This window comes from Pholcus phalangioides, unplaced genomic scaffold (genome assembly GCF_987345545.1).
Source record: "Pholcus phalangioides strain wild (caught in Gottingen) unplaced genomic scaffold, Ppha-v1.0 ptg000015l_1, whole genome shotgun sequence".
NCBI classification, from domain to species: domain Eukaryota; kingdom Metazoa; phylum Arthropoda; class Arachnida; order Araneae; family Pholcidae; genus Pholcus; species Pholcus phalangioides.
Genome location: NW_028301608.1, coordinates 103,354,780 through 103,374,039, shown reverse-complemented (window position 1 = coordinate 103,374,039; position 19,260 = coordinate 103,354,780). Strand labels below are relative to the sequence as shown.

At 33.6% G+C, this 19,260-nt stretch overlaps 1 protein-coding gene across 1 annotated transcript; it reads right to left on the bottom strand.

Annotated features, from left to right (window-relative positions):
- Positions 1 to 13,823: 13,823 nt before the first annotated feature.
- Positions 13,824 to 18,763, bottom strand: LOC149077227 (uncharacterized). The gene is made up of 5 exons (XM_089244964.1): positions 18,443 to 18,763; positions 17,597 to 17,723; positions 16,291 to 16,436; positions 14,870 to 15,005; positions 13,824 to 14,210 (listed from the first exon to the last, which is right to left on the bottom strand). Exons 1-5 carry the CDS (start codon positions 18,492 to 18,494, stop codon positions 13,958 to 13,960), a joined length of 714 nt encoding a protein of 237 aa, XP_089101090.1. The 5' UTR covers positions 18,495 to 18,763; the 3' UTR covers positions 13,824 to 13,957.
- Positions 18,764 to 19,260: the final 497 nt, after the last annotated feature.

Genomic DNA, 19,260 nt, shown 5'->3' with positions numbered 1-19,260 from the left:
TGTAGGGCAACATTCGACGGTCATTAATTTTTAGAGGTGTCTCGTTTTATGAGGTGGTTACCTTAGTTAAAAAGCACATCGACTGCTGACATTTCCCCTCGTATCTCTTGTTAATAAGTAGAACATTGCATATAATTTCCATGATGAAGTATCTTCATAATTCATAATTTACATGAGTCCGACACGTGGACTAAACAAGGGATAAAAATTATCATTTAATTCGATGTTGTTAATTTTTTCAGTTTTAATGGTATGTATATGTATTCTCTACTCACACTTTGCATAACGTCAGCGGACCTTATAGATATGCAGATTATTGCAAGGAATTATCTAATAGAGCAAAAGTTCGTTATAACGACAGTTCACAATCAGAGGGAAGAGTGTCGTTGTAACGGACTTCTCGTTAGAAACGAATTTTGGTGTTTTTGGATTGCAGAAACATATAAATGGAAAGGAAAACAAACCAGATAAATTTACCATTCTTTTTCTTTCGGACTTTCTTTGCTGAAATACGCATCTAGAGACAAATTCATATGACCAGAAGGGGTTTATTGTATAACAAAAATATATATAAAAATAAAACGAAGTTGACGATGAAAGTTTTCGTGATTTCTGTTTTTGTTTCATTACTTTTTTCACATTTGAATGAAATATGAAGTCTTCCTTCGATGTCCCTAAAGTTTCCCCCTTTTTCCTTCCATAGCAGAAAAATGATTAATATAATCTATCGGAAACCAACCCAATCACGCAATTTTAGGTACGCAAGATCTGACAGTGAAAAAAAAAAACGTAGGACAGAGAAAATGAATAAGATGTGTTTGCCATGTGTCCAGTTTTGGAAGATTACAAGATAGGAGAGATAGAGGTGGTGAAGGGAAGTGTTTTTTCAAGGGAAATAACAACGGTGTCGAAACCAGGGGTCATATACCACCTGCCCAACTAGCAGACCTACAGATAAAATATTAATTTTGTGTTTTTCCACCTCGTGGATAACGAGAACATAAGGTACAGCATTTAGTTCCATTATCTATTGAGAGGTTCTGACATTCACCGTTTATAAACATCTATGAATAGGGCGAAGCGATAAAAAAAATTGCCACACTCTTTCCGTTCTATTTTTTATAAAAAATTTCCGTTGTCGTTTACAGTGAATGCATTCTGATTTTCATTTATAAATAACTCGGTATAAGCAAATATTTTTTGTATCTTCAACATTAGTTGTTGACAATCACTTTCGTAATAACGAGAGATTCTAGTTATAAGTCGTATTCGTTATACGAACTTTTACTGTATACAGTACACTTTTACGTGGTGCTAGAAAATACCACGATCATGTGAAAACATGGTTATACATCCTTGAGTAGGTTTTCCGGGTATTTCTAGGGTTTAAGCTTTTTTAACGTGAAATCGTCTTTGAATTCTCTGCCGGGTGTGGGGGAAGCAATCGTACCCAAATGAACGACAGTTTCTGTTGAGGTAATTTCAAACTTCAATTACTCTGCGGAAAATAGAAATAGCACCACCATCTTGATTCATTTAAAAGTGGAAAGATTAATATTTGCGCCAGTGTCACTCCGGCATTGGTGGCAGCCGGGCGTTGTGAACTGAGCACGTAAATTAAACATATGATTTTTCGACTTTCTAGATTCGACACGTGTTCATAAATGGTATTATATCTCAAAAACTAATTATCTAATTGTTGAGTTCGAGTGACCTAAGAGTTTTGAAGTGGAATGCATGTGTTTCACCTTATTTTGAACTTGAAGTTTGTATCTTGAAAACTCGAAAAGGTACGAGGCTGTAAATGTGAAAAGTTTGAAAATGATGCCCGATTCCCCTTAAAATGTCACGATAAATGAAGAAAAGTATAACTAGAATTGAAAAATCGGGCATGAAAGAGAAGAGCATGAAATTCTAGAAGTTGACACCACAAAACGCCGGGACTGAGCCCAATAACAACGCGCAAAACTGTCGCAAACATAGAAAGTGATGCCTTAACTCCCTTGACCGCAAATTGCTTGCGAACCATTGATCCCAGAGGCACACTTCCAATTTGAAAAGAAAATCCATATAGCGTATAGACTTAAGATACGTAAATATTTGCCTCCTGGCGGTCCAGTGGTTGAGGAGCTAGCTCCATACTGTACAGGTCTGGATTCGGGCATGGATGTTTACTAACATTAACAAATTTTCCGGACAGATCATACAGATGTCTTGGGAATACGTGAAATCACGTCATTAAGAAATTAAAAAATATATATATTGCAAGAGATTGTATAGTTATTGAAAAAAAAACACTTTCTATTTGGTCACCATGTTCTTAAAAACCCAATCAGAAGTTGCTGTCCTGTCTCTTCTGATGCCAACAAAAGGTTCATTTTTCTGAGTGGAGTATTCGCTGAGATATTTGAGTTCGAAAATGGCTGAACAGGTGAGAAAAAAAACATGATTATAGCTTTTGCGCTACTTAATTCCAGTTATTTCGCCATTTGCCGCATCCCCTCCTCGCATTATCCGGCCGGCATGCCGCCAAACTCGAGAAGAATGTTGAATGCTGGAATCTGGTCCGTTCCCGACGTGTTGGGAACAGCGAGATTCAATAAGGATCCCAATATGTATTCAGTTAATTCAATTAATTTTTAGAATAAAGATATTTAAGAATTTTTCAGAAACTGCTATTCGAATTCAACGGTATGATTTTGCCCTTTGACGTTTTCTGACATGCCGGTTTACACATGTGGGGAACACGATATATGGATGATTTTTCTAGTTGGAAGGTCCGAGTATGTCTCTAGGATCGACGGCCTGTAATTTGCGGCTTCGGGACTTAAGGCATCGTCCTGTACGCAACATAAGTGGGTACGCACATGTGGATTACAAGTTTATTTTTTGCATTGCTGGCGTAGCTGAACATAAACCGCGATCACAGCCTTTTAGTACGAAAAATTTAATTTAATGTCAATATTTACTATACATGATTGGCCGTTTCACGAAAATTACTGTGGCTGTGTGTGTGTGTTCTAAACTCCTATTTATTTGCAACTGCTATATAAGTTTTCTAGTAAATCTACAGAGTGAAAAAAATTAAAGGAACATTTTCTACAACTCAATTTTTCATTTCCGTAAAATCCCCTAAAAAAACACATCACCACGATTTTTATTCTTGCGGCAAACTGATGTGTTTTTAGTTCTCACTGATAGTTACGTACAGAGCTAAAGAATTTTTTCAAGGAAAATTTTGATTCTACAGCCATTTTTCTTAAGGTGGCTTATTATTTAGTTCAAAGTTTCGATCAATCGATTTAATTTAAAGGAAATTAGAAATGTTTTCTTTAAACTGTATTATACAATACATTTTTTTTGTTATTTTAGGATTTTTTTTCTTTTTTATGTGCAGTGTAACTTATTTGGGCGTAACCCACATTCATATAATCTGATGTTTCTGTACGCCACCAAAGTTTATCATCTTATTTTGCTGTTTTATTGAAAGCGCCCCGGCCTATATAAATTAAAATAAACTATGTTTGCATTGTGCAATTGCATTTATTCAAGAACTAATCGTTTTTCAGTGTTTCGACCATTTTCTGAAAATGATTTGCGGACCAAGACAAAAAGCCCCAAGGGCCAAATGAAGCACGCGGCCATGTATTGAACACCTCTAATTTACGGTCAATAACTCAAGAAATCCCGGCACATTTACTTTTGAGAAAAAGAGTTCACCTTTGGTTTCACCCTAAAATGGTATTGCGTGTATCAATTTCACAGGAAATTAAAAACAAAAACAATTATATGACAGTTTTTAAACATGATTTGACCTATTCTTATTCATCATCCAACGATTCGATGTAGAGTTTTGATTTAGGCAGCCATTAATCATTATCTATACATCTTGATTAATATTTCCTGTGTTTTTATTTAGCAACATGCTGTAGACAGCACGACATTTCGCTAAATGTTTGCAATGTTCGTCCTTAGTATTTTTCATGTTTTATGGAAAAAGGACGTGAGAGTGCTCTCTGGTCAGAAAAAAAAGAAGGAGGATTTATTTATAAGATAAGGTTTGGTAGATGTAAGTGTAAATAAAGTCAAGGTCGGAAAATTGATCATTTTTAGTGTTTTGTTTGGACATGAAACGTTTCGAGAAATAACCTCAAACAAAAAAACAAATAGGAAATATGGTTGTTTTCTTGTGAATTATTAACCCTCTGTATAATTTCTTTTCCACATTTGCTTCTGGTAACTACTACTTAAAACAAGAAGTCTATGCTTCACATTAATATTCCGGTTTTTTCTATTTTTTACGAGGAACTATATCAATGAATATTATTTATGCAAATAGATAATGATGTATATCGTTATCGTCCTCAAAGTCATCACCATGGAGCAAAACCACAGCTTTGCGGTTCCTTGTTCCGTGAATAGCTGAATGTCCTTCGTGAAATTTCACTTAATTTTATAGGAGGCAATATTTCAATTACCATAATTTCCTGTGATCAATCAATATAGCAATGAATTATATTTCTTCACTACTAATTCTATATGCATCGAACGTGATACCCATAATGAAGTTTCAGTGTCACATCACTGGCAAAAATATGATGTAAACTTTTTGAACAAAATTTTTTCACATAATAATTTAATGGGTGAATTTCTTATGTTAAAGATTTCTTTTTATGAGTCGAAAAATATAAATTCAATTTTTTTAATAATAACGTTATTATCACGTGTTCCCAAGTGATCAGTGTGATCTGCCCAGGGAATATTTTATAGTGTTAAGAGATACTAAAACCCTCGGCCTGGCGAATATAATTTGCCGTACATGGTTCCCCGGACGGAGCATTTATTTTCTCCAGGAAAAGAAGTCAACTTTACATCCTACCCCAGGGAACACCATTAACATCTCGCGAGCAAGAATTCAGTGTCCCTGGGGTTTATAACAGTTTTTACCTTCTTGCATTGAATTAAAACATTTATATGCTAGGGAAAAAGACCATGCGCTGTATATATAAATATCTATGACAGCCATTCCGATTAACACATCACGAACTGGTATTTGGAGAGGCTAACTTCATTTAAAAATAGAATTTCACACGAAATATCCATAATCACTACACACATATCGCTGTAGATAATTCATTCTCAAAATTCTTTGACATTTTCTGCCACATTATTACTATGATTTAAATTTTATTATTTATATTTCAATTAAGGAATCAGAATTATGAAGTCGGCACAAACATATCATAGCATATCAGTTCGACAATAATTTAATCTTTAAGCATGGACAAAATACTAGTGTTAGTAGTCATCCCTGCCCGAACCGGGATTACTGGATAGTCGAAGGCTCACTGTAAGTTGGAAAATAATCATATTATTTATCATTTTCATAACTCCCGCACTTTTACCTCCGTCAAGCATTTATTCTAACATGCTGAAAAAATTAAGTGGCAGCGGTTTACGATTTGAAATAGTTTCTGGGATTTCTGGTGACGAAAACGAGGTTTTGATGTGATTAACATAAAATTTATATTTGTTAAATTAGGATAACCTTATTAAGCAGTTTTTTTCCAGAAAATAAAGTGCGTTTTAACTTTTGATTTTTCTCCAACTTACTTGTTCTGTAGAAGTGACAATTTTTGATGAATTCCCATTTTTCTCAAATTTTTGTTCCAGCATTTGCTACAGACGTGATAAGTTTTCGATTCTCAAAGCGGCATTGACGAGATATCTCGCCTCTTTAAAAGTCTCTTATTTTAGCATTGACAAGCCTAGACATTTTGAAAAGTTGATTTGTCAGTGACACACTGATTCTTTCCTATAGTTTGCACCTGGTGGAAATCGGAAGAAAACCTATTTTATTAAACAAATGTGACATTTTAAAGTGTATTAAGTGATTTCCGCTATTCTGCTTAAAGGAATAAGAAATTTTTCCAACCAACCCATAATTTGTAGAATTGGAATCGTCACTTTGCTTTTACGTTTCGAATCATCCAGAATCACCTTCAGCCACTGTAGGGGAACTTTAATATTTTCTCCAATCAATAAAAATAGATATTTCTAAAAAAAAAGTCGAAAAATTCAGCTAATTAGTTTTCTAGTTCTGGAAATTTTCGTATCATTCGATTGTCAAAAGATACGACAAAGTTGCATTTGAAGACGTGTATATGTGTGTGCCGTAAGAGACTCATTTTAAAATTACGTCCCTCTTTTTCATTTGAGCAATTTTTTAAATTTTATTTCCGTTTTGTCAAATTTTTCACAAGTGTCCGTGGTATATATACGTAAGTACTTCGTTATAACGAGATCCAACTGCATTTGTATGGTTTACATCGATTTTATTACTTTGAATGTAATTGTTGTTTGCCAACTTATATACTTTTCTGAAATTATTGAATAATGCACTGCAGCATGACTCCTCCACGCATGGTATTTCCCTCTAAAATGCAACAGTCAAAGAACGTACTGGCTTGGTTCGTCAAGAAATGGAAAACGTGTGTGGTCTGCTGGTAATTATAGAAATTTCATGAACAGCTCACGAGTAAAAATCGAATGTTTAAGAGTTGCTCAGAAGCATCAATTTCAAAACAAAATTAAAATATAAAATGTCTTTATTTGACAAATATAGGAAACTTATGTTGTCTAATAAAGCATAGATGTAGCTCAATTTTTCCGGCAATAAATGTTGTTGATAGTTTGAGTAATATAATCGTAATTTAAAGTGTATTAATGCTAAAAAGGTTTACTGGGAGATATATATATATATGATATAAACTGAAATAACAATGGAGAAATTACTAAATCATGGATGTACTAGAGGCCTTAGTTTATTTGTATTTGGTCTTTGAATAGATTTTTGCGAATAAAAAAAATCTATCCGAGTCTAGATATTTAGCAAATTGTTTTGTTTTGTAAAGATCATTATGCAGTGATAGACGGTGAAATCGATTCCTGTCTTTTACGCAAGAAACTTGAAAGAGAGGTATTTAATGATGAAAAATAAAATTAAATATCTGTTTGCATCAGAAATCGAATCATTAAGGTAGATATACGATTTTTTCTCTCTACTGTAGACGAACAAGAACAAAACTGTAACCTTCAGAGTGAATTTCCTCATCACAAAAAACTAATGGATATCTATTCAATACCTTGAATTTCAAGTAAAAAGAACAAAAATTTTAAATAATTATAATAACCAGAGAGTGAAGAAACAAATTGAAGGATTTTCATGAAATTGAATGAAGGGTAAACTCACTAATTAGGGAGTGTTATTCTCTCGACATGAAATATTTCCTTGTTCGCCCACACGCTTGCATGTTTACCTTATCTCATCTTATATTTTTTATATATTTCTTTTTTTCTTCTGGAAAATATCTTTCCATCAAATGGAAGTGCGTTTGAAAAATCTCGATTGCGTGAAGCGAAAATATGTTTTAAATAACCTTTACACAAGGCAACTTGAAGAAAAGGTAAAGACAAAAAACATTAAACGTCTTTTTCATTAAACACTCACGCGCAGATTTGTGTGCCGTTTATTTCAGTTTTGTTTGCGGGTATTTTCTGTAAAACAAATGTTGATGCTATTCTTGATTAAGAAAAATCTTGATTGACGCTGAAAATAAAAATAATCACGCTGAAAATTCTTTCCTAAACTTTTCTCTTCCTTTACAATTTTGATGACTTTGACAACCTTTGAATAAGAGGGGATAATATATATTTTTTTAAATATATGCTATTTGATTTTCCTTGCATTTTCGAATAAATAATTAAGTAAATTCTAATATGTGGTGGGAATTAAAATCAATTGCTGGTTAATAAATGCAGATACAATGAAGAACGCAAAAAAAGATGGCTAACAGAAACGAATCAATGGATTTTATTCAATTTTTAGGCCGAAAATAGTAAATAATTGTTCATGTGTATAAAGGTCACAGACGAAAATTCAAACTTATGGAAGGCAAAACGTTCTTAATACTATGAACCCTTTCTTAAAGCAATGCTGCTGAGGAATGGGGATGATTAGTGTAATCATTGAAAAGGGTAGGACGAAATATATTTTGTCAGTTTTTCATACATGGACGTGCAATCATCGTTGTTCCATCGTAATTTTTGTTTAATACTTTTGAATAAGAAACAAATTGGTTGACATTTTACACGAAATTGAATGATTAGCAAGCATTTTATCTAATTGGCTTTTAATTATAACTAAATAATATATTTTACATGAATTATTTTTAATTTTTATAAGAAATCACTGCAGCCAAATACGGTTTTAAAGCAGATCGAGTATATTACCAATGAATAACGTCAAAGAAAACTCAGTGACTTCAAATACAAATACAACGCCACAACAGCCACAACAGGCAAAATGTTCAACGAGGTGGCTGAGAAAAACCTGCCCATAACAAATATGGATGTCATATATTTCAAAAATGCAACTACCCAATTAAAAACACGATCACAAAAATTATAAACAACATATACATATGGTACAATGCCCATATAGAATACTTATGGTTGTCTTATTCTAAGTATGGATAGAGCTTCTCGATTTCCCTCAACATGTTTATCGTATTTATTTTTAAACGTGTTCAATCGTAGATAACTTCGTAGGTAACGACTATTTTTCGTCATCTGTGCTTTTCATATTTATCAGATTCACCAATTGTACTGGGATATTATGAATAATCACAGATAAAGGCGATAAATTTCAAGTATTTATCAAATTTACCAACGACACTAGGTCATTTCACATAATCGCTGGTAAAGGCAATGCTGTTTCTAGTATTTATCAAATTTACCATCGATGCTAGAGTACTATGCATATCCATCGGTACAAGTGATAAATTGATAAAACTTGCCAAGTCGATTGGTAAGTATGCATAATAAAATTAACGATAAACGAACTATTCTGCCATGATACTATTTGCGTTTCCATGTATTTGTATCGTGTTTTATGTATGTCTTGTCTATGTATTGGTGAAGTTTCTGTATATTTGCATTCTTTTTCTGTATATATTTTTTTCTGTAGTTCTCATCTGTGGGCGCGAAGGAGGGCCGATCTCCCCGTTAAGAAGTCTCGCTACAGATAGCAACAGGCCCACAACGGTTCAAATAATCATTCATTACACTTCACTCACAATTCGAAATATAGATGGCAGCAATGAAAAATCATACACAACACTAGATATACACTCGGACTGTTAGATACACAGACTCTGCCACGAAGATAGACGGTAAGAGATCTCGGCAACAGGGGATAAATCCGGCGGTGGAGCCCTGACGTTCATTCATTCACGTATAATTATTTTGTTTCCTATTTACTTATGTGCTTTTCAATGCATTATTGTGTTATTTATATGTGTATTAAATGTCCAATTTTAGTGTATAATGTCCAGTGAAAACCACCTAGCTTTCTCATGCTCAAATTTGTGTTCAACAGACCAAATTACATAAGAAATGACAATTTTTGATTTGAAGGTGAAAAATTGAAATTTGTTGTTCATATAACCCAGTGTGTGCCAATACACATCTAGATGCGTGATTCACGCATGAAATTCAATTTTACTCTTCCATATTTTGTTGAGGAGTAAAATTGCTCCTTCAATTTCAAAGTTTTTTTTTAAATAGAATAATTTGTTTTTCTTTAAAAAAATATCCCTCTATTTAACAAAATCAACCCGTTAAAATTTTGGAGAGGAATGAAATTTTTCTGCAAAATTATTTTTTCGGATAACACTGGGTTATACATCGGATAGTACCGTCACTTTATGTACAAAACACAATTAGAGAGGAATATAACATTCTATATCTAAAATAACATGCCAGTTTTTTACTATCGTGAAATTTGGAATGCAGCATTGTATACGTGCTCATTGTATACGAACATAATTTGCAACATTTTTCTTTCCGTGAATGAATCACTACCTGCCGGTTATCATCAATTCAGGACAATGAGTTTGCAAGAAAACGTGACGTAAGACCAAATTATAAGCTTTCCCTGTGTCAAACCATTAATCCTTTCCTTAAAGTAACGCAAACTTGAGCTCAAATTTTCCGCAATGTGCAAACGTGTCTTGTAGATAAGCAGAAAACTAGTGAACAGAAAATGTTTTTTGTCGATAGAAGACCATGTTAGGTATCATCCTGTCCCGTCTTTTTTGGTAAATCTATAAGGAAGAAGGATATTCGATCTTAACACAATAGGATCTTATTTACATTATAAAATTACAGCGAGAACTGCAGTAGTGCAATAATTTATAGAATTATCGCTGTGCTGAAAAACATATTTGTCCTATACACTAAAGATAGTAAACAGATTGTTATCCAGATTGTGCTTTATTATTCACCTTCATTATCCAGATTGTTACCTAGTATCACCAATACCATATAAGACACATTAAATTCCACCCTTTCAATGTTAAATTATTAAAAATCGAAATAATTTTCATCAAATTTTTTTGTAGGTTATTTTAGTTATAATTATAAAGCCTAAAAACAGAAAAAAAAACATTTTTTTTGCCTTGAATGATTTTGAACGATTTAATCTACCTTGTACTTGAAAGTTTCGTCAGTACTATCAACACCATCTACAGCAGAAAGCCTCCGCTCGAAGCTTTGACGTCACTGAAGAAGTTCATTTCACCTGTAGCCATTGGATATTGTAGGCCAACGCATGCGATATCTTTACCCTTTTTTGCAGTATATCCAATGACTATAGGTGGAAAGGACTTCTTCAGTGACGTCGCGTGCTTCGCGTGGAGGCTTTCTGCTATAGATGGTGTTGGCAGTAAACGCTGTTAGTGATAATAAAAAATATCAATACAAATACATTGAATAATACATAATGATGGAAAAAAAACTTCAACGGAGTACTTAAATACGAAAGACTGTCATACCCAAACGCACTTCTACATTGAATGACGGCTGAGTGAAAATCTGATCATCTAATTTTTCTGAAAAAATTTGCGCATCTACAACGAAGGAAACTTAATATGACAATTTATACCAACATCAATTATTCCAATGTTTCCAAAAGTTTTGGAGAAATTTACAAATAAATAACTAATTGGATTCTTGAATAAAAGCAAAAATTATTCGCTCCAAATCAATATGGTTTTTCTTCAACATAAAAATACAGAAAAATAGCCATAGTCAAAATTAATAACTACCTTTACGGAGGTTGCAGCGACAATAGGTTATTCTGGTTTACTTGGATTTAAACAAGTCTTTGATAATGTTGATTTAGACATATTATCCATAAAATAATTATATAATGCTGGTGCAACAGGTCAGGTATCAGAATGGTTCAGAGCTTATTATTTTAGAAGATACCACCAAACTATTATCGTTGATTAAACGTTGGGTACATATCTTCAAATCCAAAAGGTGTACCGCAAGGTTCGGTTTCGGGCCCAACTTAGTTCTTTACAGATATTAATGATTTTTGCAAATTGAAATGAAATGGAAAGTGAGTCGCATTTACTTATTATACAGCTATATGTATTGAAAAACGACATATATATATATATATATATATATATTAACTGCAATTGCCAGAAATTGTACACATGAATATTGGGGAATAACAATCCAAGATGACATGAAATGGAATATATACTGTGATAAACTAGCAAAAAACTTCGATTCAAATCTGTTATTCCACATAAACTAGAAAGATTACTCGATGAAATATTTTCAAAGACGTTGTTTATGCTTGGGCAATTTCTACTGTCAATTATGGACATTGTGCATGGTGTAGAGCCTACCAGAGCAATACTGAAAAGTTGAAAAATACTTTCAACAAAATAGAGAACATGATAGTACAGACAGTCAGTGAATATAGCAATAATATCCAGTGTCACGCTCTAAATATTCGACAGCTATATATTTATAAAATAATTAGCTTTGCAATACTGGTTATCTTTGCGAATAAGCATAATAGTGATAACAGTTGAGCTGTTTTATGTTTTTGAAGTGCCAAAAACTAATAAATATCTATTTCAAAAGAGTTGCTCCTTCACGGCTCCCAAATTAATGAATAAATTGCAATTACGTAAAACACCAGATGACAAATAAACCCTTAAATAAGATTAAAGTACATAATTATGCAAAATATATTTTAAAATATGGAAACATGTTAACATAATTTATTTGCATATGATTTATGCGCTCACTTACTATACACAATGAAATGTTTTTGTACATGACACATTTTTGTATCACATGGTTTTCTATATGTACCAGGATTATGAGCAATCTTCCTTTTTTCCATTTGTTTGTAAGGCAAGAATTATAGAATTGATAATTATTTTATACCTAATATGTATAATAATACATATATTTGCGTTTTATATATTACATAATATGCAAATATGTCACACACTTGATCTATCGAATGGTGCGGCGGCGGCAAATGTCAATGTCAAGTATCTGACATTTTTTGGACTCCTGGAGGAACGGTTGTCCCATAGCGGTACAAATAATAAAAAATTCTTTCATGAGGTCGCTGTATATTTTCCTAATATTCATCCCCGCATTACTCATCTATGTCACAACACGACATTGTAGACTAGATGACTAGATATAATTGCATCAACAGTTTAAAATAGATTCAGAACAGCTGCTCGGGCTCCCACTCATTGATATTCATAGCCAGATATGTGTAAATGTAAATTTGTACTATCAAATAGTCATTTTCCAGGTGCTTCTAAAGCCTATCTTGATGCATTCACGTTAACCAGTGTCTTGTTGGCATTACACCGAGCAATCCAGATATATACTTTTGATATATTTGGAGCAGCTTGTTATGAAACTTTACTCATGAAGAAAATAATCCCTTCGCCTATACTAACATTTTTCCCTCACGTAACACGTGCCCTCATATATTTTTTAATATTTGAATCAATGTGTTAAACAAACTTTTCGGCATTGGGGTCGATTTGGTCGATTTAATGAAAATTGGTGGCACAAAAATTTTGGTATCATATTGATTTTGATGGGTATATCAGAAGACAAAACGAACGATTTTTGTCTCCACCGTGAAAACAGCAGCTGTCCGTGTATTCCGTAGATATTTTTGATATCCACATTTTTACAGATATTTTTTCTTCATTAGGCAGTTTGCCTGTTGTGGACTTTGTAGTTGGGAAGCATCAGCTCCTCTCCCAACAACTACTAACCAGCAAGTATTTCTAGGAAAACAAGCAACAGTATGAGGATTGGAAGTAGTTTCGAAATCCGTGATTAACCAAAAATAAATGGTTTAAATGACAAGATCCAAATGAAGAAACTCCAATATTTGACAAATAACGTTCAACATCTTGAGAACTGCAGTTAATATATATATATACATATATATATTATATATTCACGAAAAATATTCGACTGATATGTCGATTAATCGATCAAAAACTTTTGATTAACTAGTTAAAACTTTTAATCGATTCCCAGCCCTAATATCAAGATATTATTATGCATTCACTTATTTTATAAAAGTTAGAGGAACAATAAACTATATTAGTTTTCTCTACAACTAATAATGTGTTTATGTGTTTCAATATATTTCATTTTTATGTGAAAAAAAGTAAAACGGACTATTGTTGATCTATACTTACATAAAGGAGCTAACTGAATTATAAGGTCCGAAACGTTTTGTGAAATAAACATTTCGTTAACATAGTACGAATACCTAAAATTTCTGCACGGATATTACGGAAAACTTTTGAAATTATTTAGAATGTTCAATCGGGGAAAAGAAAAAATCATAATTTTTTTATATCGATAACCAGAGCAAATTACACAAACGAAATCAACACGAAATGATATAACAGGGAAAGAAAACTTTTTATTTGAAGTTTCAACAAAAAATACTACAAAAGAAATCCATTACTCTAATTTTTTTTTTGTAAAAAATCCATTTTTTTTCTAGGTTTTAAATTAACACGTGCTACATTCGCTTTTAAGAGAAACTGGCGAGAGCAGAAGCGATGAATCGTATCAATTGATTCTCGGAATCGACTCCTGTGAATGGTGTTCCAGGAGGCGGAAGAAGTGCTTGACATTTATCAGAGCCGTTCTCGTATCCTTTGCAGAACATTCCTGGAAGACTGGTAATAGACATTCCGATTAATGCGCTTCCATCATCCAAGACAGCTTCTCCGCACTTCTCTTTGACGAGATCGAGAGTGATGCCAGCAAGGCGTTGTACACCACTGGAAAAAGAAAACAATGATATTCGATTACTTCACGTGTATTTTGTGTAGAAAAATCATAGTCCTAGTATGTTTCCGTCCTTTGTCCGAGTGGTGAAGTGGTAAGATGCTCGTCTACTATCATGTAAGTTTCCATTCAGGTCCGCGTGTCGGCCCGGGGGAAGAACAAAGGTAACATGTTCTTTACTTATAAAACCTCAAGTAGCCACCGATAGACGGCGCTTTCATGTCTGACCCAAACCGATCTGCAGCAAACTGCTGTAAAGCGATATGACCGGTGATAAAATACTAGTAGTCTACTTCCATATAGCCATCGGTGTTACAGCGTGAAGGATGGGGGCGGGGGTTTGGCGTGAGAATAAATGCAGCTTAAAGGTCAGTATATCAGGAGATATATGTCGATCGGTAATTATAAAATTTACAGAAGATCATTCGATTGCGTTAGAGAATCAGACTTTTTCCCGATTGATTAATATTGCTGACATTTTCCAAATGCTAATGAACAGAGTAGATTGAGCGATTAAAAAGAAAATTTTATCTATGATGTATCACATTTTTATGGCAAATTTTACCTTCATTCAGCATGATTTCAAACTCCATATAAAGAAGAATTGAAGAGATTATCATATAGTGTGCTTCACATATTTATATATACTCACCAACATAAAATAGGAATACGGTCATCGAATTTGGCTTCAGTTGCTTTTTCAAGGGCTGTCAACATGTCCTCCAAATGTGGTCTAAGATTTTCGTTTGACAGAACACTTTGGAAGCAAGGAGCGTGTTTCAGGTACTCTGCACAGAAAATGAGAAAAATCGTTATTCTGCAATTATGCGTCATGGAAATCCGATTAATAATCATGAGGAAATAATGAATAGTTATCGAATATTCATAGGAATTTTGGTTTTATTATGATAAAATACATTATGATAATGCAGAAGTTAACCATTCTTTTTGTTTCTTGTTTGCACAGAATTGAAGCATGGGAAATCATTAATTTAAGTTAAATTCCAATCAAAATGTGGAATATACAGGTTGATTACTTGATTCCCCCTCCGCAATTTGCTGACGAACCGTTGATCCTAGAGGCGTAATTCCAATTAGAAAAAAGTATCCAAACAACGTGTCGAACTCAGATACGTCATTCACGTTGCAAGGGGTTGTGTAGTCATTAAAAATGAACTATTTATACGGACACTGTCCTCAAAAACTGAGTTAGAAAGTTCTTGCCCTGTTTATTTCTGGAGACCAACAAAAAACTTCCACGTTTGTAAGTGCAATATTAATTGAGATATTTGTTGTAAAAGAACATCACAAACTAATGAACAACGTTTTTTTCCCCTAATTTATACTGTATACAACTTTACAACGATTTTTTAATTCAAATATCTCAGTGAATAATGCACTTAGAAAAGTGGAATTTTCTTTGCTGGTCTCAAGAGAGACAGAGCAAGAACTTTCTTAATGGGTTTTAGAGGACAGGGTGTCCGTATAAAAAAGTTTTTATTTTTATTTTAATAACAATACAACCCCTCGCAACACGAATGACGTATCCGAGTTCTATACGTTATTTGTATAATATTTTTTAAGATTGTAAGTAAAACTCTAGGATCAACGTTTCTCAAGTAAAATGCGGCAAGGGGGAATTAAATAATCACCCTGTATATTTTCTAGTAAAGGGATAAATTTTCCCTCGGTATTTAAAATCATGAAAAATTTAAAACTTTTGAAAATACAGTCAAACCTCTTTCAAAGTCTCAAGGAGGCCAAAAGTCTGTCTCTATACCGATCTGTGAAAAAAAAATCGTATAGGGCAAGACCAAAAGTTTCGTTTGTTATTCCTCAAGCGACGTTTTTAAAATCCAGGTTTGCTATATCGGGGTTTGGATGTATTCAGTTTGATTGGTGAGATTTCATCTCTTTCCCCTGCAGCATAACCTTAAATTCCGTGTTTCCTCAATAGTGCTTCCATATCAGATATTCTATGAAGTTTTGAATCTATACTTTCATGCTTCACACAATAGACATTGTGTGAGTTATATATCATGAAATATACTGAACTGTAAATATGCTACTCACGGGCTCTTTCTTCTGATCCTTGTGTGCAGAATTTCTTTTGGGCCTTGCGGGGTTCGTCCATAACCAAGTTAAAGAGTTCTTGGAGCATGGGCGTGAAACAAGACTCGGTATAGTTTCCAATACACTCGAAACCCTCTTGGACAGGCCTGAAAAGAACATGTAAATAAATAGATATACAGGGTGATTCCATAATTCCATTTACCGTCTTTTACAGGAGAATTGTTAATCCTAGAGGCATATTTCCAATCAAAGAAACCATTGAAATAACGTAGAGAACTAAGATGCATCATTCATGTTGCACAAGGGGTTGTATTGAAATAAAAAAGTTCAATTTTTATACGGACATCCTGTTATAAAAAAACCCCAATTTGAAAATCTTTATCCGGTCTCACCTGAGGTGAACGAAAATAAAAATTCCATGTTTCTTAGTGCTGTATTCATTGAGACATTTGTATTGAAAAAAAAGGTTGGTCAAGAAGCTTTGCCCCCATTAGTTCCATGCCTTTCTCTCCCAAATTTTCTCGAAGTTTCGAATTCAAATATCTCACTGAGAAACGTGAAATTTTTATTTTTGTTAGCCTCAGGAGAGACCCGACAGCAACTTTCAAATTTTTTTTTTTTAGAACAGGGTTGTCTGTATAAAAAGTTAACTTTTTATTTCAATAAGTACACAACCCCTTGTGCAACTTAAATGACGTGTCTGAGTTCTACACGTTATTCGGATGGTTTTTCTGATTAGAAGTTTGTCTCTAGGATCAACATTCCCGGTAAAAGGCAGCAAGGGGAATTATTTAATCACCCTGCATACCTTGTAATTTAAATAAATTCAGAAAATGAATACCTTCGCTTTATTAAAAGGCATTTAATCTTAGATGGAGATCAATCGTTAAAGCTGCTGTTTTTAACATGAACCATATCGATCATCTTCAATGTTCAATAGGACGGCTAATAATTTCAAATACTTTCAAATATTCCCAATCAATTACGAACATTATAATTGTATTTATTTGAAATTTATGTTAACATTTGATGATACGGCTTTTTAAACGTATTCCACGGTATATTTATTGACATACGAAAAGCTGATGAACTCCGATGATTCAGAGAGATTCATTCATTTTCACTTTATTATTCTATTTTTATAACAAGATGGAATGATATTCTTAAATAGGAGAGGGGAAAAACTTAATGAGATTTCCATGGTAATGTGGTAGCAGACATTTGAAGGCAGACCTGTTAAATTTATTGATTTTTATTATTATATATAATTTTTTTCCGTATAAATAAATGACCATTAATTACTTACTCGCATGCTCTGTCGATTTCTTCGTCATCACCAGGGACACCATCAGATCCTGATATCAATATGGTCGCCAAACATAGATCCAGCTCACGTAGATGGCAATTGATTGCTTCGGCTTCGCGGTAGACAGCTATAAATCGAAATTGAAACAAAAATTACAAAAAAAAAACCAAAGTAATTTATATTCCTACTCAAAACTTTTTGCATCCCGTCCAGTTTTCGCAACCAAAAATAAATTTAATATCATTTATGTATTGAATTACGTGAGCGATGTAGCCCAGGTCGATAAGATATTCGCCTAAAGTACTGAAGGATGTTTAAAGGTGTCGCGAGTTCGATACCCGGCTCGTCCTTGTCAGAAACTTTCATAACACAGGGGTACAACAGAAATGGCGACACGACCACAGAATAAGAATGCTACCGCAGGGAGTCCCACACCGAGGGGTAAGTGAGTCAACCTTTCAGTGAGTGTAAAGAAGAGGCTGTCGTTCTTAATCGGCAATAAATTGTAGGTCTCGGTCTTGTTAGACGTCGTGTGCAGAAAATGATCAAATTCAATTACGTTTGAATTTGGAGAAAGAGAGAGCCCAAAATCACTGTATCCTATACTTCCAAAAGCTATTCTACATTAACACAAGTGAATTTCACTAAATATATCTAGATATATTTATTTATCGGGAATCACTGTTATCTTTCAAATAGAATATTATAGAACAGTTTTTTCTCTTAAATTTTATTTTCTGTAAATATAAGTCTACTAATGTTATAAAAATATTTACATTAATTGTTTGATGAATAATATTCCATTGATATCATACGATACGATACTTTATATGAAAGGATACTCACCCCATAAGCACACAAATGCAGTCAGAAGGCGGAACATGCTGTTGGTGTACATGATGAATCTGAATGTGAATCTTAAGAGACAAATTCTAAAGACCCAATGCTAAAAAGATTCCTTTTTATTTACTTTAAATATGAGGGGCGAAGGGTTTCATTTGTTTTCCCTTTGGCGGTGACCTTACGTTGACCATTGAGAAATCCGAAGCCCTTTGGCGGTTTTTTTCAAAAAATAAATAAAGGTAAAACAAAAATATTATTTGTGATATCGCTTGGCGGAGTCGAAAAGAACATATTTCTGCCTTACCGAATGCAAAATCGACATGCAACTTCCTCGTAACATGTACCCACAAGAAAAGAAGAAAAAAAGGTAACCGTTCATTTTTCCTCCGCATGAAACTATAAGAATTAACCACGAAATGTCTTCATGGTTTTTCTTTTACTCTCATCATCCATGACGCGTGACCAGCGACGAATGTTTTCCTCAAAGCCATCCATTGTCATTCGGACATCTGACCAGTGAAGATCAAGAAGCCCAATGATGTATCTAATGCGGATGTCCCTTAAGTTTAAGTTGTACGAATTCGAAACATTTATTCAAGCTTTCGCAAGGTTAGCAATGTCATCTAAGAACTCATTGTACTTACCTACAGCGGAAAACTTCCATTGAAAGTCTATAAGTTGACAGAAAATATCAACGTACTCATCAAGGACGTTGAATGAATGAATCACATGTTGGCATACTTTCGATAAACGATTACCTCAAATTTTGAAATTTGAACACTTGGGCAGTTTCCTCAGAAAAATTAAGCCGTCATATTTAG